Genomic DNA, 21,858 nt, shown 5'->3' with positions numbered 1-21,858 from the left:
ATTTTAAGGATGAAGAAATGAAGCATAGAGGGATTAAGCAACTTGTCCAAAGTCAGACACAAGTAAGAGACAGAGCCGAGATCTGAACCCAAGCAGTCCTAACCACTTAACTGTTAGCCTTTCAAACTTTGTCAAACCCAGAGATTAATGCTTATGATGAAGCTAAAGTAAAAACTGAATGATGACAGAGGAAAATTATTAGGTAAATGACACCCTCTCTTGGGGGAAAGATTAGTGGTGCTTTGGCAGTAATTATCCTCCTCCTCAAATAAAACCACTAAATTTTGATAAGCTCTAATTTTTATTTTTTTGCATATTGTTTTCAAAAATTTTAGAAAGTGATCACACTATATTATAGATGATTCCTAACTTTTAAACTATACATGGCCCACCTCGGTCATGCCCACTGACTGCACTCCCTGGAGCAGTTGCAAAAAGTATGAAGCTTTTAGAGAGTCTGTGGGTTCAAGAATTGGGCAAAAGAAGTGGCTGTGATAGGAAGCAGTGGCCCCATGGGACAGATTTGCAGCCAGTAATTTATTTGCTTGGGTAGCGGACCTCTCAAGCACAGCCTTGTATGAAGTAAGTAGGACAGGAAGCCACAAGATGGAATCCCTACCTGCCTGGGGTTTGCACTGTGCCTTACGTGGTAGCAGGAAATCGGATGGGAAAGATTCAGATGCCAGAAAGAACAGTTTAGGTTTTATTTAGAAGACTACATTGAATGATCTGTGCTTCAGACAGAATGACAGGCACAGCGAGGAGGATGAACTGAATGAAAGCGCTGGGAAAAGAACAGCTTCTGCCGTTGTCTCAGCAAGAGGCACCAAGGGCTAACCTGATGCTCCTCGCAGAAGCAGAGAGGGGATTTACATGTGAAGTCTGTAAGGGAAACAAGCATACTGGCTTGCATTGGTATATACAAGGGAAAGATACGTTCAAGGATGATTCTGATGCTTTATTTCTAGGTTTCTATAACAATGATATCAATAATAAATAAAGGAGGTGGGTGCAGCTGAGAGGAATGTTTGTTGTAAATGCCAACTCCTCCAAGAGGTCCTCCCAACCACGCCACCCGAAGTGGGTTTTCCCTTGTCCACCCTTGAGTGCCTTTTCTAATTTTGTCCCTTGTGTTTTTCATAACAAATCGCAGTGTGGTGATTTTGTCTGGACTTGTTTGTAGCCTGTCACCCCTGCTGCAATGTAAGTTATGTGAAGACAGGCCCACATTTTCCTGTGTCCCCTGCCTAAGGCAGGGCCTGGCGCAGAGCTCTCAGCAGTTGTTTATTGAATAAATGCATGAATTGAGTAAGTAAACACGTAGAGTTTGAAAGTTCACCAGGTTGTTCCAGCGGGCACATTACAATGTAGGACTGATTCCTTGAAGATGGGCTGGGATTCTCTACGACCCTGTGGGAATCACATGGGTTCATGGTTGATATCATGAGATCCAAGGGATGAAGCCCCAAAGGCGAGGGCGTAGGAAAAAAAAAAAAAAAGAAAGTCTGGGAACCAGCAGGGAGGCCTACATCTGAGGATCGCAGGGAGAAAGGACATCCGGTGAATGAGAAAGAAAGAGTGGAGGGAGGCAGGAAGGGGACACTGAGTCAAAGGAAGTGGGTGGGGGTGCTCCGAAGCTTCTGGTGCTGCACACCAGCTGGGAAAATGAAAACAGGTGAAAGACTGTTGTATTTGGTAACTAAGATCATTTAGAATCCTAAGGAAGGTAATCTGAAGGTAGACATCAGCTTTTTTTTATATATACTTTAGGTTCTGGGGTACATGTGCAGAACGTGCAGGTTTGTTACATAGGTATACACATGTCATGGTGGTTTGCTGCACCCATCAACTCGTCACCTACATTAGGTATTTCTCCTAATGCTCTCCCTCCCCCACCCCCCACCCCCCAACAGGCCCTGGTGGGTGATAGGCATCAGATTTAAGCAATAAATGAGTAGCAAGAATGAGGAGGGGACAATAAGCTCTTTGAAAGTTTTTATGAAATAGAAAAGAGAATTTTTTTTGACATGGACAGCAGATTTGCGGAAGAGGCCTTTTGAGAAAATAGATAAAGGATGCTCAGCTCAGTTTTAGGAAGCAGTCAAGGGACAGGGAGAGACTGAGGGTCAAGCCAGGTCCCTCCAATGACTCCCATTTTACTCTGTGTGAAAGTCGAGTCTTCACAGTGCTTCTGAGTCCCTCCAAGTCTTCCTCATCACCATTCAGATCAAATCCTCTACTTTCTTCTCCTCCTGTCTGTGGCAGCCATGCTCACCCATTTGCTGGCCCGAGCCCTGCCCTCATTCCTCTCTTGTCTTCTCGTTCACCTCGTTCCAGTCTTATCTTTCCACAGCCCTCCATGGTGAGGCCTTCCCCAGGTTACAGCCTCTACCCCACACTCTGCTCTGTTTTTTTTCATGGCATTTCACAATGTGTAGCATACTATGGAATTCTATTCCATAATTATTCTATTTCTTTCTTGGAGGCTGAGTCTCTCTCTGTTGTCCAGGATCCCAGGCGGCAGTCCAGTTATGCGATCATAGCTCACTGCAGCCTTAAACTCCTAGACTTCAGCAATCCTCCTACCTCAGCCTCCTGTATAGCTGGGGCTACAGGTGCATCACCATGCCCAGCTTTTCAAGTTTTTGTTTGTTTGTTTTTGTAGAGACACAGTCTCCCTATGTTGCCCAGGCTGGTCTGAAACTCCTGGCTTCAAGCAATCCTCCTGCCTTTTCCTGTCTTTATGCTGTTTTATATTTATTGTCTATCCCCAACTACAAGAACATGAGCTCCAGAATTGGACAGGGGCAGAACAGTGTCTCAGGAGCGTGCTCAGTTACAAGTGTAATATAATAAAATTAATATAGTCAGGTCAGAATTAAATTTGACAAAATATTAGCTTAACAACTAACAGTCATTCCCCAGTGCCCATTTGTCTTTAGGTCAGATTCATAGTTTAGTCTCCTCCTGGAGAAGAATCTGCCTTTCCCTACTGGAGAGTGGATACAAAGCTGCTAATTTGTCTTAAGCCATCATTGCTCTTCCTAAAAGGCAACTGAGATTGGAGGGATTGAGAACGTAAATCAGAGACAGCTTTATTGGTTTTACATTCCTGAAGTGTCAAAAACAAAATAAAGTAAAACTTAAAAAAAATAGAGAAATCATGAAAAGAAATAACAAAGGTAAGAAAACGATATGAAGCCAGAGTTAACATCAGCACATCCCAAATGAATACTACACCACAAGGATAACGTTTAACGCCTGTTAAATGACTCTTTTGAAAGGACAAAAGATAGTGCATGTTGGTGAAAATGTGGAGAAATAGGGACCTTTGTATACTGTCAGTGAGAGCGTAAAATGGCGCAGCCATTATGGAAAACAGTTCGCTGGTTCCTTGAAAAGTTAGTACTAGAACTACCATCCGATCCAGCAATTGCAATTCTGGGCACATACTCAAAAGCATTGCAATCCGGGTCTCGAAGAGATATTTACACTCTCACGTTCATTGTGGCACTATTCACAATAGCCAAGATGTAGAAACGAATGTCAACAGATGAATGGATTGTTTTTAAATGTGGTGTCTACATAAAATGGAATACCATAGGGCCTTTGAAAAAGAAGAAAAATCTGCCATTTTTGGCAACATAGATGAATTTTGAGGATGTTATCGTAAGTGAAATAAGCCAGTCACAGAAGCACAGATACTGTGTGGTCTCAACTACACGAGGTATCTAAAAAGGCCAAACTCATAGAAGCAGAGAGTGGAATGGTGGCTGCAAGGGGCTGCAGGAAGGGGAGGTGGGGGTGCTGCCATTCATTGGGTATAAAGTTCCATGTATGCAGCATGAATACATTCTAGAGAGCTGCTGTACAGGTTTATGCCTAGAGTTAACAAAGCAGGATTGCATACTTAACCATTTAAGGGGGCAGATCTGTTATTAAGGGCTTTTACCACCGTTTTAAAACTGCATACCACAGGGACCTGCCAGAGAGAGCCTAATCAAAGAGCAAAAAACCATGTGTTGAAAGATTCATGGTGCCCTTGAGGTAAAGCACCCCTCTCAGGAGGAGTCTGGCCCCAAAGGGAGGTCTCAGGTGCGTTGGACAGCATCCTCTGCCGCATGCCTGTCACAAAACACGGAGCAAGCTTCTAGCACTACTTCTGAGAGCCAAGCGAGTCAGAGCCAAGCACGGTTCAGTGATGGCAAATCCCTAAGGGCTAAGCAGTTCAGCAGAGAGAAACTCTCTGGGAAAAGGGATGGAGGTGGAGAGGTACAAATTGGAACTCCCCCTCTTTGAGGTCTCCCCCTGGCATTCTCTGAGTTTCTAGTTCTCTGATGTTTCATCTCTCCCTATGGGGAGGAACAGTGTGGACAGGCACGTGGGGCTGGTACCATGCCCCGAGCGTGAGCACACGCTGCCTGTGTGTACAGAAGCCGATGCGGCTGGCCCTGGGAGCTCTCAGCATCACAAGGCCCTTTCTGTCGAGCAGCTGCTGCTCCTTATCCTGCGTCTGGTGGCATCTGATCGCTGTTGAAGCTGGCACGGCCCTCTGACAGGCACACAGCCACCTGAGCAGATGGCGGGCAGGCAAGCCACATCAGGGAGCTGTGGCACGCTCTCAGGGCAAGCCCGGGGATCTTCCTTGTTACCTGTCACCATCAGAGAACATCTTCTCTGTCCCTTGTAAATGTTATTGACTTTACCCAACCAAGTTTGTAAACTGAAGAGTTTTGGAGGCATTCTGCTACTGAAAGTAAGGTTAGAAATTTAAAGTTAAAGATGCCCTCTTCTTTATTTCACATTCTCCTGGGGCCTGTAACCTTAAGCGTCCTTCTAGTCTGTGCCTTTAAAAATAGGACTGGAAATAAATCTTTGAAATGCATTGTGGCTTCCTGATCTCCTAGTAAAGGATTCCTCTTTTCTCGGTTTCTGCCAGCATCCACCATTGGCAACTTGTATTTTCTGTCCCTGCAACAGCCTAATTTGTACTTTCTGTCCCTGCAACAGCTTCTGAGTGAAGGTTGATAAGTGAGAGGTTATGAGAGGAGTCTGCTACTATCTTCCTCCATCTGTCTTTCTTCCTGAATTTTCCATTTTTCCTCCAGAATTTTACTTTTCAATCAAACCAGACTCCTTGCCAATTATGCACTTCCCTAATGCTGGGTCTTTACTCATGCCATCCCCTTCTTCTTCACAGTTTTTCCCTGTCTTTACAGATCCAAGTCCCACCTGACTGTCAAAATCCACCTTGACTGTCTCTGCGAGTACCTGCCCATATCCCCTTGGGCTGGGCTCTTCTTGTTCTTTCTTGGTACTGTTAAGATATGCTCACTTTCTTCCTATTTATTGGAGTTTGTGTTTCTGTCTTATTCCTTTGCTGGACCAAGCAGCTCACGTGTTCGTCAGTGATTTGCCAAGTGTGGGTTTATAACAATAACATCAGCCAGCATTTGCTCGATGCTGACTGTATCTTGCCTGAATTTCTGCAAATGGACACAGTCATATGAAATACGAACTTCTGGGGATTATAGACCAGACCCCTCATCTCCTTATCCCTGAGGTTTAGCACAGTGCCTGAAACATCAAGGGTGACCAGTCGATGTTTCATGGATAGATGATATAAGGATTTATATAAGCACCAAAGCTTGCTGTGAGGGTTTATTGTGCTTAAGCCATCTTTTAAAACTTTCCCCTCACTCTTAGTCTTAATGCTTCCTCTTTGAAAGAGATCCAGAATTTGAAACTTTTCATATCTAACTTTTTCTCTGTGGAATCTCAACTTTTCTTAGTCAAATATTTCATTTTGAAAAAGAAATAAATAGCTTTGCTGCAATGACAAGATCTCAGGTTTACTTTAGGCCTTTAATGTGAGAAAGAAAAATATACACTTTGGTTAAAATATGCAGAATGGGGAAGTAAAACATTCAGTTGATACTTTAATAATTAAGCTAAATATTATCACCAAGTGATAAATGCTGCTAAGTCGGTGAAATATGCATCAGTTAGCTAATCATGCAGCCGGAGCATTATACAATTTGATTGCCTAGGATTGTTTAAAAAAAAAGTCAGTGAGGAGAGTAATTTAATGGTTATAATATTGATATTCAAAGTCAGTGAAACTTGTTTCTTAGGGTTTGGCTATGATGCCATCTTCTTCTGAATTACTGTTTAGCTTTTCTTCTACAGCCTTCCTCTTCCTTAAGAACCTCATTTTGGTCTGGTTAGTGTTTATACCCTGTTGCCATTATTTCTTTGGAGAGTTTAGGCTGAGTTATTGGTATTCCCAATAAATGAAGTAGTGAAAAGTGCACCGAATATGGATCAGAAATCCTAAATTCTCACTCGAACTTCAGTCACAATCAACTATCCTTTTGAGGTGGTTGAATAGGAATCACTCATTACTTTGTAGGGGGATATCAAGTGACCTATGAATCTACCTTCCTCCTCCAAGTCCCAAAAATTTTGCAAGAGACTTTTCTTCCCTTAGCACAGGCTTCTCTGGCCTGAATTTGCATGTGTCTTCCTTTTTCAGCAGCTGTCTTAGTCTTCTTTGTGCTGCTATAACAAAATACCATAGACTGGCTAATTAATACAGAACAGAAACTTACTTTCTCACAGTTCTGGAGACTGTGAAGTCCAAGATCAAGGGACTGGCAAGTTTGGTTGTCTAGTGAGGGCTGCACCCTCCGAGGGGAAGAACTTTGTGTCCTCATATGGCAGAATTAATGTGGAAGCAGGGAGGAAGGGCCAGGTGCCAAATACTATGTGAAGCCTCTTTGATAAGGGCCTTAATCCCATTCATGAGGGAAAAGCCCTCATAGCCCAATCATCTTTAAGCCCCCATCTCTTAATACTAGATACGCTGGCAACATCTGAATGTTGGAGGAGACACATTCAAACCATAACAGTAATGTAGGACCAGAGCAGCTCAGACTTACGCCTCATTCTGCAGAAGTGTAAGAGAAAAGTGAAGGGGTTTAAGGAGGAACTGAGTATCACCCTCCTTACACAGGAGCTTGGACATTTTGCTTTAATGAATGGGATGCAATAGTAGGTTTGAGGAATGCTTTTTTTAGTATTATGTAAGAATATATTATCAGAAGACAGAAGAACCCTGTGACAGATTGGTTGGAATTCACTGTAGTCACAATTCAGGGGTAGGGGACAGAGAACAGGAATAAAAACGTCACCAGAAAAGAGCACTAGGAGTCTCTCAGAGGAGAGGTGAAGAGCTGAATCACAATTTAAGGAACTTGTTACAGCCAGGGGATCTAGAGAAAAAATCCTTTGAGACTTATTTTTTTGAGACATAATTCAAGTACCATAAAATTTACCTCTTTAAAGTATATAATTTAGTGGTTTTCAGTATATTCACAAGGTTATAAAATACCATCCCTATTTAATTCCAGAACATAATTGATCACCCCAGAAGGAAACCCTGTATCAATTAGCAGTCACTCCATTTCCCTCCAACCCCTGAAAGCCACTGATCGACTTTCTGTGTCTCTGTCTATTCTGGACATTTCATAGAAATGTAATTACATAGTATTTGTCCTTTTGTGAATGTTCTCAGGATTCATGCATGTTATATGGCACGTATCATCACTTCATTTCTTCTTATGGCTGAATAATGTTCCATGGTATGGATATATTATATTTAGTGTATACATTCATCAGTTGATGGGGAGCCATTTGGGTAGTTTTCACTTTTTGACTTGTGAATAATGTTGCTGTGAACATTCATGTATAAGCTCTTATGTGAACATATGTTTTCAGTTTTCTTGGGCATGTACTTAGGAGCAGAACTGCTAAATCACATGGTAACTCTGTGGTTTTTTTTTTTTTTTTTTTTTGAGACAGAGTCTCGCTTTGTCGCCCAGGCTGGAGTGCAGTGGCGCGATCTCGGCTCACTGCAAGCTCCGCCTCCCGGGTTTACGCCATTCTCCTGCCTCAGCCTCCCGAGTAGCTGGGACTACAGGCGCTCGCCATCTCGCCCGGCTAGTTTTTTATATTTTTTAGTAGAGACGGGGTTTCACCGTGTAGACCAGGATGGTCTCGATCTCCTGACCTCGTGATCCACCCGTCTCGGCCTCCCAAAGTGCTGGGATTACAGGCTTGAGCCACCGCGCCCGGCCCTCTGTGGTTTTTTGTTTGTTTTGTTTTTATTTGTTTGTTTGTTTTGGAGATGGAGTCTCGCTCTGTCACCCAGGTTGAAGTGCAGTGGCGTGGTCTCGGCTCACTGCCAGCTCCACCTCCCAAGTTCATGCCATTCTCCTGCCTCAGCCTCCTGGGTAGCTGAGACTACAGGTGCCTACCACCAAGCCCGGCTAATTTTTTGTATTTTTAGTAGAGATGGGTTTTCACTGTGTTAGTCAAGATGGTCTCGATCTCCTGACCTTGTGATCCACCCGCCCCCGCCTCCCAAAGTGCTGAGATTACAGGCGTGAGCCACTGTGCCCAGCCAACAACTCTATGTTTAACATATTGAGAAACTACCAACCTCTTTTCCAAAGCAACTGCACCATTTTATACTCCCACAGCAATGTATGAAGATTCCAGTTTCTCCACATCCCTATCAATACTTTTTATTGTCTGTATTATAATTATAGCTATTCTACTGGGTTTGAAGTGGTATCTCATTGTGGTTTTGATCTGCATTTCCCTAATGACAAGTGCACACCTTTTCATGTACTTATTTCCCATTTTGTAGATCTTCTTTGGAGAAATGGCTATTCAGATCCCTTTCTCATTTTCAATTGTGTTATTTGGCTTTTATTGAATTTATAGAAATTCTTTTTGTTTTTGAGACGGGATCTCACTTTACCACCCAGGCTGGAGTGCAGTGGCGTGATCACAACTCACTGCACCCTTGACCTCCTGGGCTCCAGAGATCCTCCAACTCCAAGTAGCTGGGACTACAGTTGTTTACCACTATGTTCCAGCTAATTTTTTTTTATTTTTTGTAGAGACAGGGTCTCACTATGTTGCCTAGGCTAGTCTCAAACTCTGGCCTCAAGCAATCCTCTGCCTTGGACTCCCAAAGTGCTACGATTACAGGTGTGAACCATCATGCTCAGCTGATAAAAATTCTTTATATATTTTGTAAACTAGATCCTTATCAGATATGACTTGCAAATATTTTCCCCAATTCTGTGAACTCTTTTGACTTTTTAAATAGTGTCCTCTGAAGCACAGATTTTTTATTTGATTGCAGTCCATTCACTTCTTTTTTGTTTTATAGATTTAGAAACTTTTTTAATATTTTTATTTTAATTTTTGTGGATACATAGTATGTGTATTTATGGATTACATGAGCTATTTTGATACAGGCATGCAATGCATAATAATCAAATCAGGTAAATGGGGTATCCATTACCTCGGACATTTATTCTTTGTGTTGTAAACAATACAGTTATACTCTAAGTTATTTTTAAATGTATAGTCACCCTGTTATCCTAGTAAATACTAGATCTTATTTATTCTATTTTTTGTACCCTTAGCCATCCCTACTGCCTCTGCTCCTACCCACCACTACCCTTCTAGCTTCTAATAACCATCCCTCTACTCTTATCTGTATGTGTTCAGTTGTTTTAAGTTTTAGCTCCCATAGATAAGTGAGAACATGGGAAATTTGTCTTTCTGTGTCTGGTTTACTTCACTTAATATAATGACCTCCAGCTTCATCCCTGTTATTGCAAATGACAGTGCTCCCCATTCTTTTTTATGGCTGAATAGTTCTCCATTGTATAGATGTACCACATTTTCTTTATCTCTTCACCTACTGATGAACACTTAGGTGGCTTCCAAATTTTGGCAGTTGTGAGTAGTGCTGCAACAATGGGATGCAGAGATCTCTTCAATACACTGATTTCTTTTCTTTTGGGTATGTACTTAGGAGTGGGATATGTGTCTTCTTCTCAACTTGTTAGAGCTTTAGATGTCACATTCTAAGAAACCATTGCCTAATCCAAGATCATTCACATTTACACCTATGTTTTCTCCTAAGAGTTTTATATTTTTAGCTCTTACATTTAGATCTAAGATCTATTTTGAATCAGGTTTTGCTAATTTAAAACAAATTATGGTGTGAGGTAGGAGTTCAAGTCCATGAGATTTTGATAGATGCAATTGATCAGCTCAAGGTGTCTACACACTATGAGGAATGAACTGTAGGAATTATCCCTGGAGGGAGAATAAGAAGATCGCCTTCCCCACGGATTTGATGCTGAAAGAGCATGTTTGTCCTAAGAGTTTAATGAGAAAATTATAGAGAGATTTGGTTTATGTATTGAACTGGACCCAGCTGGATTCTGTAATCATGTGGAATATATAACCTTGCAATTTTTCAGTAATATATATATATATACCTTTTATTTTACTCTAATGAAGGAGATCTTACCTTCCAAGTGGTAAGTTGATGATGTGATGATTCAGATATCTACAGAAGATGATCTTTGTTCAGCAGTGAAGCAAGAGGCTGTAGTCCTTTAGTTCCTATGAGCAGTGGAATACCTTCATCCTTCGGGGAAAACGGTATGATGGAAGCAGAGGGTCCCACTGGCATGGGCACAGGAAGGGAATTAAGGAGAATGAGCTGGCCACCAATCAGCTCAATATTTAAGAATAGTATAGGGGGCTGGGCATGGTGGCTCTTTCTTGTAATCCCAGCACTTTGGGAGGCCGAGGCTGGTGGATCACCTGAGATCAGGAGTTCAAGACCAGCCTGGCCAACATGGTGAAACCCCATCTCTACTAAAAATACAAAAATTAGCCAGGCCATGGTGGTGGGTGCCTGTAGTCCCAGCTACTGGGGAGGGTGAGGCAGGAAAATCACTGGAACCCAGGAGGTAGAGGTTGCAGTGAGCCAAGACTGTGCCACTGCACTCCAGCCTGGTGGACAGAGGGAGACTCTGTCTCAAAATAAATAAATAAGAAAAAAAAAAAGAATAGTATAAGGAAATTCTTTCAATGACGTATGATTGTTTACTGGAAATGCCTTTTCTGTCTACTTCATACCCTTTAACTGCCCGTTATTAACCTCTGTTCTCTGTGGTCTCTTACATTTCTGCATGTCTTCTAAACAGAGCCCACCCACTCACTTCTGACAACCCCGCCCACTAACTGCCAGCATTGCCTCAGTCCAAAATATCCTCATAAATGTTGATCCCCCGTGGAGGAGTGCTGCCCCTCTTTGGAGCCGCTTGTTTTGATGTTTATTTTTTCATGATACTAAGCCTTCTTTGTATCTCTATCATGTAACGTGGTCCTAGGGTATAATTATTACTCAGCATGTTTGCTGATTTTATGTCTGTGCTTGCTCTTCTTTCAATTAAGTTGCAGTTGGGAAAAGAAGACTTAATTGTGTCCATTGAAAATGTTGACATTTTTCATGGAACTTAACAGGCTGATTCTGGAACTTATATGCAAAACTAAAGGGCCAAAGATGGTTAAGACAGTTTTTAAAGTGAAAGCTCAAGGTTGTGATATTTGTCTTATACAGGTTTAGTATACCAGGACCGATCTTACATTGTAGTGAATAAATGCGGTATAGTATTGGCACGGTGATAGACAAATAAACCGATGAAATGGAATAGAGAACTCAGAAATAGAGCCTCACGTGGCATACAGTGAATATTTGTTCATCACACCACTCCCTTTTCCCCTGGATATAAACTAAACTACATTTCCCAGCCTCCCTTGCTGGCTCTTGTGACTGAGTTCCAACCAGTAGACTGAAGGCAGAAGTGATACATGCCACTTCCAGGCATGGCCCATGAAATCTTCCTGTGAACAGTTCATTTTCCTCTGTCTACCAGCTGAATGTTAAGTTCTCAGGAGATCCAGAGTAGGGCAAAAGCTCAAGATGAAGAGAGCTTTGATCCTGAATTCTCCCAAGGAGAGCACGCAAGGCAGCAGCCCATCCAGAGCACCTGCAAAAGATGATTCATGATCACAAATTAAACTTTTGCTATGTTAAGTACTGAAATTGTGGGATTGTTTGTGGGTCTGCCCCAGTAAATCATGTTTGGATGGAAACTTGGCATATAACAGCTGGCTCGGCAGATAATGCAAGGAAGTTAGACTATTTAATATAAAGGCCTGGGACAGCGGGATGCTATGTAGAAAATAACACCAACAAATTCAGTCTCTTCCCCATTTACCATTCTAGGTGGATTGATGCTGTAAATGTGAAAATAGAACTTTAAAACTTTTCAAACAGCACATAGGAGAGCATCTTTATGATTTCAAGAGAGAGATTGAAAGTCTAAGACAGGCAAAGTACAAATCAGGAGGGAAAGACTGATGAAAATCAGTTGCATTAAAATGAGAAAGTTCTGAATAAAGGCACCATAAGTGTGAAGACAAGCCGAAGACTGGGAGAGTATTTGAAATATATCAATATCCAATATACTGATACCCAATATAGAATCCAATAAAGATTGTGTCCAGACTATTTAAAGAAGTAAGGCTAACCACCTCAATTATGGGCAAAAGTTATGAATGGGCATCTTACGGAAGGGAAAAACTTGAGTAGCCAATAACTATGTGAAAAAAATCTCGAATCTCGCCACCTGTCAGAAACGTGTAAATTAAAACCAGTTAATAAAATTAAACCAGTTGCCAAAATTAAAATCCAGTGATGCTACATTTACTACCTCTGGTTAATGTGAATTGCAACAAGCAATTTGGAAAGCAATTTTGAATATCCAGGAAACTTGAGCAAATTTCCCTATATCCCAGCAGTTTTTCACTGTCAATGGAATTGATGATGTTTCGTATTTCCTAAGCTTGATGGTCAATAGTGTTATTATCCTCACCTTTTTCTACGTCTGAAATTGTTTATCATCCGTTTTTAAGGCAATCATATTCTCTTCTCTTTAGTCTTTCGTCCTACAGGTATTATCAGATTTACCTCAATCCTTTTCTTTCTTCTCACGTCGAGCAGCCCATCTGATATTAATCGTTGAATACTTTCCAAGTGGTTTTCCCATGAAAAACTGATTTGTTGTAATGACTTTGCCCTAGAACTTAAAATTAGTATGTACATTAATAACTAACACATAGAGCATACTATGTATCAGATACTAAGTATTTTTTCATATCAACCCTTACATTAACTTAAAAAAAACTGTCCTACCATTAGCTCCTTTAATTCTCACAACAGCTCTGTGAGGTAGGTTATCATTATCCCTGCTCATGAATGAAGAAACTGTGATGCAAGAGAGGCGATAGGTAGAGGAGGTGGTATTCAAAACCCTAGCCATCTCGCTCCCAGATCTGCACCACAAACCACCTTTGCTGATGTTTCTGCTGCACTATGGTCAAGCGGAAGGGTAGGTAGATTTCCTGGGTTGTTCAGGCTGGAGTCGGTTCAGATTGATTGGGAATGAAAAGACTGAATTAGCCACATGAACCATTTCCACTGGCTGAATTCTCCAGAACATTTTTCTGGCTCACACAAGCAGTTTATTTCCAGTTGTTTTCTTCCTCTTACCAGGCAATGGTTTAATGTTGTCAGCATTATTGTGAAGTACATGGAGCATTTATAGAATTCAACAGCCATTTCCAAATTCAGAGTACTTTTCCTTTACTGAATAATGCATCTTTAATTACCAGCCAACTTAAGCCGGTTTTCAAAGAGTAGAACTGTTTATTGCGAGCTGTCTCCCACAGTAATAGATAAGAATTGTGTTTTATATTATTTTGTTTTTTGGTAATTCAAGCCCTCCCTCAGAGGGAAGTATATAGTTCCCTGATACTTGTACTTCAAACAGATGAATTCATTCCCAGCCTGGAGAGCAGCCAAATCTCTAAATTGACGTGTTCACAGAATAATAAATTTCATGTAAGAGAATGAAGCCAGATGCAAGAGGATTTGATACAAGTGCATTTGAACTCTACAGATGATACAAAATATTTCTCTTCTTAAGAAATTTTCATAAATTGTTAAATAAAAGACTCTGTGTTAGAGGTTTTGTGCTCAATTCAGCTTCTGCTACACATTTCAGTGAACAGATTATTCTGGCAGTATGTCAGCAGGAGGCTAGACATTAGATAATTACTCGTGAAATATTTCTAATGGTTGAGCCATGCCCCATGTGAAATATCATTCAACCCCTGAGAGATTCCCTGAGTTCTAGCACTGGACTGGTGCATCCACTGGGTAATTCAGAAGCTGAGGCTCACTGTTTTTGCAAGTTCATGGTGTTGCTTTTCCTGGCTAGGTTTGCATCAAACACACTTTTTATCTGCATTATTTTTTATCTGACACCCAAGATACAATGCACATCCTTTCAGTGGAGTTTGAATGCATTTGTTTTCTTTGCATAGGTCAAATACATTCTCTTAGTCCTATGTAGAACTATTTTAAAAACCTTGCACAACACCTTAAAAGAACTATAGGGCATAGGTCTTGTTTTAAGAAATAGTACATTCTTTGATTTCTTCCTAAATATGCTTTTCTTTAGAAACAACAGAAATCTCCACAATTTTAAACAGAATTTCGGGTGTTAAGAGGGAGAAAAGCAACAATCTCTTACTCTAAATGGTTGAATAAAATGCCTGGATGTTATGAACACTAAAGCCATTTTAATAATGTTATCATTTTTATGCAGGCCTCATCTAAATAGAATGTTTAGACTAACCTTTGAAAAGGATGAAAACAAAAAATTTAATCCTTTGCTAAAATGTCGTATTCTTCTTCCAGCTGTCATGGTTTATTTTTCGTGGTAGATGGTCATATTCCTACCACTGGACTGTTTTATTCCAGACAAGCGGTCATCTCTGTGCATTCAGCCTCTCTAAATTAATAGATTAGCCTCACAGCTGTACTCAGAAGTATATTAGAAAGACTTACCCTTTAACAGAGAATAGATAATGATGTCATTGTCTTTAAGAGATTGAAAATATATTAACCACAAGGTTTAGAAAGATATAGAAGAAAAGTTTAAGCCAAACAACTCTGCATATTTAAATTTGACACACACAGTCCCAGTATGCCATATCCTCGGAGTCTCAGAGCAGTGGATGATAAAGAGGCTCTTTCTAAATTGACTAGTAGACTGCAATTATCAATAAATGTCTTCTACCTTGGAAGTACTAGGCTCTAATTCAGGGTCCTCCCAGTTTGGTGAGGCCTCAGCTTTTCTTTTTTTTTTTTTTTTTTTTTTTTTGAGACGGAGTCTCGCTCTGTCGCCCGGGCTGGAGTGCAGTGGCCGGATCTCAGCTCACTGCAAGCTCCGCCTCCCGGGTTTACGCTATTCTCCTGCCTCAGCCTCCCGAGTAGCTGGGACTACAGGCGCCTGTCACCTTGCCCGGCTAGTTTTTTGTATTTTTTAGTAGAGATGGGGTTTCATCGTGTTAGCCTGGATGGTCTCGATCTCCTCACCTCGTGATCCGCCCGTCTCGGCCTCCCAAAGTGCTGGGATTACAGGCTTGAGCCACCGTGCCCGGCCGGCCTCAGCTTTTCAAACAGAAAGCTTGCTTGAGTTTCAGAGAGATTCTCTGTCCCCATTCTCCCTACCCATCTACCTTCATCCCAAGCCTCCTCTTCTGGGGGCCAGACGAGCGGGGTTTCAGGGAGCTCTGAATAAAATTCCTGGGTTCATGGTGCCATGTATATTCCTCTTCTCACTTCTCCTGCGTCACTCACGCTGTGTTTCAAGAATGAAAGGCTGTTCATTCTCTGAGTTATCAAATAAGTGTTTATTATATACACATACATTTACACATAAGCGAACTCTGTGTGTGTGTGTGTGTGTGTGTGTTTATGTATGTCTGTGTGTGTCCGGGCATGCAGGCTGCTCCTCGTTTTCGTGGAGCCCCTTTTGGTGCACAGGATTTGTGTGACAGATATTTATGCAGTGACTAAAGGGAGTTCTTCTCCACATAGGGTTCCAGAAAAATACTTTTCAAGGTCACCCACTAAGAATCAGGTCAAGTTCTAAAGCAGATGACGGCAGTAGGATTGGTTGGCAAATGCAAATGGTGAGGGCTCCATCCATTTTTCATGAAGTTATAATTAACGCGCTGTCTGCCTCCCACAGGTGCAACCTTTGGGAATGAAGAACAGCCAGTTCTGAAGGCATCTCTGCCTTCTAAGGACACACCCAAGGGGGCCAGCCGGGTGGCCCCTCCGGCGTCCTCCAGTGTGGCAGCACCCCGCAGGAGTTTACTTCCAGCGCCAAAATCCACTTCCACACCCGCTGGTAAGACTTTGTGCCTTGGAGAGGCTCCCTGGTGGAGTGCCCTTTCTGCATCAGTAAAAAGTCTTTTGAAAGCCCCTGTGTACATCAGCTATTTAGAAGGGATGATTGATGAAATGATAGTTCATAATACCACTACTCTTAAGGCACTTTCATGTATTCGTGTTTAAATTCTCATAACTGCCTCTCACTCTTCCCATGACTGGTAACCCTTTGAATCACACAGTTTCCATTTCAGAAAGCAAGAACCAACTATTTTAAGCAAACTGGCATTTGGCTTAGGGAAGCGGGTGCTCACAATATCATTGCAAGGACTGTAGGAGCAAGCTCCAGGCTGCGCCTCCAGGAATGAGCCCCACAGCCCCGGAGAGAAGTGCTGTCTCTGCGACAGTCCGGGAGTTCCATGCCTCTGCTGGCTCTAGGCTCACATCTCCAAAGCTAGGATCCAGGGATGGATCCATGGCTCCCATGGTAGGGTTGGCTCTAGACTGGACTGCAGGGTTCAGTCCAGCAAAACTGATCCCCGTGCCCCACCTGTGCATACCCACAAAGCTAGTGACTGGACCTGCAGAATTCAGCTGATTCAAAGGTGTAACTAGCACAGGTGCTTGTCAGCAGAAAGTGCCCAGGCAGCACCAGTGTGGCCCCTGCTGTGCTTCTCCTCCCATCCCTCCCACAAGTGCATCTCTTTGCCTGCAAGGATGTTTGTGTATCTTGTTCCTAGCTTTTCTTTTTCTGCACTATAGAAGGCACATTTATCAGGATGATAGAATGAATGTTGAGCCCTAATTCCCCATAGATGGCTCATCCATATCAGTGTTTATTCCTCCATATTTTTCTTATGCTTGTATCAAGGTATCATCATATCAATGTATATACATATGTAAACATATGAGTTTTATAGGTATTTTTAAATGAGACTGCATTATATCAATTTTTCTACATGTTGCTTTCCTTATGCAGTGTAGGTCACAGAAATACCCTTGGCCATGGTAGGGCTCATTCTTTTCAATGGCTGCATGCTGTGGATATGCCATGATGTATTCAGTCATTCCTTCACTAGTTGGCATTCATTTTGCAACCAGTATTTGCTACAACAAACAATGCTGCAATAAACAGCCTTGAGTGGGTGGCATTGTGTCTATGGGATCAGTTCCCTGGAGTGGTATTGCTTTGTTTGATGCATTAATAGATATGGATAGATTGCCTTTCAGAGAGGCTCCACCCATATCCCTGCTAGGAAGAGGTGTTATCCCTTTCTAGAATTTTGGTCCGCTTGATGGGAGTCAAGCATTATCGCAAAGTTATTTTACTTTGCATCTCCCTGACCACTAGACTAACTGGAACCTCTTGCTCTAGCAGCACCTTGCAGTTCCCTTTGTTAAGACTTTAATTGGCTCATTCAGTTGTGTTCTTCCTCGGGGGAAGGTAAGCTTCTGGGGGTGGGGTGACTGTGTCTGTTTTAACACAGCATCCTCATTGCCTGCCACAGTGACTGACTCACAGCAGGTGTTTAACATCTATGTGTTAATTATTGAATCAACAAATGAATGAATGGATATCACATGGCATTTGAATCTTGCAGCTACAATTTATTAACAGTTTGGCCTTGGTTTAATTATAAAATAATTAGACAACCCTATGGTAAGTTAAAACACTGTGGTTGAATCAACACTATAGCCCAGTGTTTCTCAAGCGTTAGTGTATCCATGTCACCTGCAGGGGTGGTAAAAACACAGATTACTGGGCCCTATCCCCAGGGTTATTGGTTCAGTAGGTTTGGTTTGGGCCTTGAGAATTTGCATTTCTAACAAATTCCCAGGCGGTGCCCGTAGACTAGGAATTACACTTTGTGAGCCACTTGTAGAAAAATGGGTTAGGAATTTGAAAAGACACTTCTTAGAAAAAGATGGGCAAAGGGCTCTTAGCCATATGAAGGGATAATAATTGGCCTCACTGATAAGAAAAATGCAAAGTGAAACTACAGTAGATTCCAACACCCTACCAATTATACTGGCAAAATTCCAGAAGTTTGACAACATATTCTGTTTGTGAGGCTGCAAGCAAACAGGCATTCTCATACGTTTTTGGTGGGAATATAAAATGGTACAAGTAGGAAGAGGAGTTTGGCAGTATCTAACAAAATCATACATGCATTTATTCTTTGACATAATAGTCTCACCCCGAGCAGTCTTTCCCAAAGGTAGACTGACAAGAATACAGTGCATGGAGTGATTCATTGCAGCACTCTTTGAAGTAGAAAAAGACTGAAAACAACTCAAATGTCCGTTAACAGGGCTTACTGAACAGATTGTGGTATATCCACAGGATGCAGTACTGTGTAGCTGTTACATGAGTGGGGAGATAGCTCTATGTATTAACATTACTAGAAAGTGATTTCCAGGAGGTCATTGAGCAATAAAAGATGGAGAAAAAAATGTAGTAGACCATGTTTTATCTAAACAATAGGAAAATATTATATATGAACTTACATTAAGAAAAAGCAATAGAAGAATAAGCTAAGATTTTTTTTTTAAGTGATGACCTTTAGGGTGAAAGAAGGAATAAAAGGAGAGAATAGAGATAAAGCCTAATGACACATGTTGAGTGCACCTTGTTTTGTAGATTTGAAATTACATAGATATTTTACACAATTATACACTAAATGTTAAAAAGTAATAGCTAAAACTCAAACATGAAATTAAACAAATGGAAGTAATTGCATAGCCCGTTGATGGCGTAACCACACAGAGTACATTCTCAATGGTATATACCTCAGATTTAGAAATAATTGTAATGAAAATCTGAAATTATTGGTGGTAGTGTTAGTATCATGATTCTGCATCTGCTGTTATTCTGAATGTGTGTATTATAGGATAAATGTGATAGGTGTATTATAGGATAAAGTCAGAACTCATCTGAAATTTATCTTTAAACAATATTCTCAGCTCTTTGCACTGGAAAGTTGTAAGTGGTGACTAAACCAGTCATAATGAGCGCCCCTAGAGCCCAGGTTGTGATGACTAAATGGACTTCCCAGTAGAGGGAGACAGGGAGCCTTGAAGAAACAGGTGTTTCGGGTCTAGGACAGGAAATGTAGATCCTAGAACATCTTGCCATACTAGCTGGCTAAGGAGAAAATAAAAACTGAGGATTCTGTTGAAAGGACGTAAGGGTCAACCTGAATAAGCTCCTGCTAGTAAAAAAGAAAAAACAGAAGAAAAACTGAAAAAGAGTTTGAATATCAATAAGATTAGTATTTACAATGGATTAATACCTATCCATGAGGGCATATGATAAAAATAAAAAACAAAAAAAACCCCTCCAAAACTAGTCACATTGGAAGATGCTAGGAAATGACCTCATTATTTTAAAATCTGGTAAATAAAGGAAAAGAAAAGCCTTTTAGTAATTTCTCCTACTCTGTCTGTATCTCAAGATAACCAAATAGCTGGTGAGGGGGAAATTTCTCTTTATAAAAGTATTACAGCTGATACAAAACACATGATTACACAGCCCTATTTGCTGCTTCTGATGGATGAGTTGATAAAAGCAATGCTCATCAGTATGAGGAATCACCAGACATTACGAAGTATCCTGATGGAAATATATACAAATTACTGGGAATTAGTCTTAAGGGGAGAAATGGATTTGGTGCAGCCTCTGGAGTTAACCACTGATTTAGGAATGCAGAGAAGCATGTTGAAAACACCATGGGGATTGAATCAGCAAACCTAGACTCTGGGAAGCTCTTGAACCCAGGAGGCGGAGGTACTCAGCAAGAGCAACAACAACACAAAGTGTGACAAATAAAAACCAAACATCTTTGGGGAAAACCAAGAAGGTGTGGGAACCTGTAGATTACAAAAAATTGTAAACATATCAACCAATTGCAGTATGGAGCTAATTTTAGGTCCTAATTCAAACAAACATTTGAACAAAAATTCAAAAAATCTTTTGAAGATGTTGGGAAAATGTGAACACTGGCTATGTGGTGACGTTAAGGAGTTACTGTTAATTGTTTTTAGACAAGTCTCTCCCTATTGCCCAGGCTGGAGTGCAGTGGCACACTCTTGGCTCACTGCAGTCTCCACCTTCTGGATTCAAGCGATTCTTCTGCCTTAGTCTCCCAAGTAGCTGGAATTACAGGTGTGTGCCACTAGACCTGGCTAATTTTTGTATTCTTAGTAGAGATGGGGTTTCACCACGTTGGCCAGGCTGATCTCGAACTTCTGACCTCAGGTGATTTGCCCGCCTCAGCCTCCCAAAGTGCTGGGATTACAGGTGTGAGCCACCGCACCTGAATTATTGTTAATATTTTGAGTTTGATGATGTATTTGTGGCTATGTTTTTAAAAAGAGTCATGTTTTAGATTCACATATATGAAATGCTATCTGATATTTCCTTCAAAATAACCTAGGATGGTGGTGAGCAGAGTCTGTGATATAAAAGATGAAACAAAACTGGCCACACGTTGCTCATTGTTGAAGCTGGGTAATGGAATACAGTAAGTTAACTCGACTAGTCTCTCTACTTTAGTGTCCATTTAAAGAGTTATGTAATAGCATGGTAAAATGTGTAGAGAAAATGGCTGTTTTCATGGAAGTGAAGTTAAATGGAAATAAGGTATTTCAAATGTTGAAAAGAGGAAAGGCAGGTAGTGTGACCATAAGTTCCATTACTTTTCCAAGTGTTTCTGCTACAAAGGGGATTTCTGAAAGCCATTCACTATCTATCTATCTGTCTGTCTGTCTGTCTATCTATCTATCTATCAATCATCTATCTAATTTATTTGAGACAGTCTGGCTTTGTCACCCAGGCTGGAGTGCAGTGGCATGATCTCAGCTCACTGCAACCTCCGCCTCCTGGGTTCAAGAGATTCTCTTGCCTCAGCCTCCCGAGTAGCTGGTTATTACAGGCACCCGCCATCACACCCAGTTAATTTTTGTGTTTTTAGTAGAGACACGGTTTCACCATGTTGGCCAGGCTGGTCTCGAACTCCTGATCTCAGGTGATCTGCCTGCCTTGGCCTCCCAAAGTGCTGGGATTACAGGTATGAGCCACCAAGCCATGCACTCTTGATAACAGTTTTCTTCCACTTTGTATTACTTTATAAAACACTAATGTACAGAATCTAATTTGGTTCTCACAAAGACCCTAAGAGGTAGGCAGGGAAATTATTACAGATGCAGAAAGTGAGACTCAGGTGAAACGAGTTGTCCAAGGTCACACAGTGGCATCCAGAAACAAATGGATGTGGTATATGTTCCCTGTCCTTTTCTTGTAATAATAGCATAAATATCCAGCTAAGGACTCTCAGAATTCCATCTGTGGGCTGCAGTTTGTCCATTACCAACAGATTGCATGTGTGTGAACAGGGCATGGTGTTAAGCAGGGCGATGCCCAGGGCTTTGTGCTTCAGGCCCGGCTCTCTTTGAGATTACCTGGTTAGGAGTTCCAGTGGGGATGCCTTAACCTCTGTGTGGTCCTTCCCTGCTCTCACTTGTGGCGGAGCACACCCCACACTATTTGCGTTTTCCGTAAAATAATGCACTTTTGAGAAGTGTGCTCCTTTCCTAATCCATCTTGAATTAATTTTTGTATAAGGTGTATGGAAGGGATCCAGTTTCAGCTGTCTACTGAGTGCGAG

At 41.4% G+C, this 21,858-nt stretch overlaps 1 protein-coding gene across 2 annotated transcripts in view; it reads left to right on the top strand.

Moving 5' to 3' along the window:
* The window catches only part of MTUS2 (microtubule associated scaffold protein 2), a 472,062-nt gene that overhangs the window by 260,666 nt on the left and 189,538 nt on the right, over window positions 1-21,858 (top strand). For both annotated transcript variants that reach the window (XM_017848470.1, XM_017848469.1), the window contains exon 5: window positions 16,050-16,211. In XM_017848470.1, the coding sequence (XP_017703959.1) occupies window positions 16,050-16,211 (162 nt within the window). The remainder of the gene's footprint in view (window positions 1-16,049; window positions 16,212-21,858) is intronic.

This window comes from Rhinopithecus bieti, unplaced genomic scaffold (assembly GCF_001698545.2).
Source record: "Rhinopithecus bieti isolate Rb0 unplaced genomic scaffold, ASM169854v2 scaffold_28547, whole genome shotgun sequence".
Lineage (NCBI taxonomy): Eukaryota > Metazoa > Chordata > Mammalia > Primates > Cercopithecidae > Rhinopithecus > Rhinopithecus bieti.
Note: the sequence above shows the minus strand (reverse complement) of the source record. Positions and strands in the feature narration are given on the sequence as shown.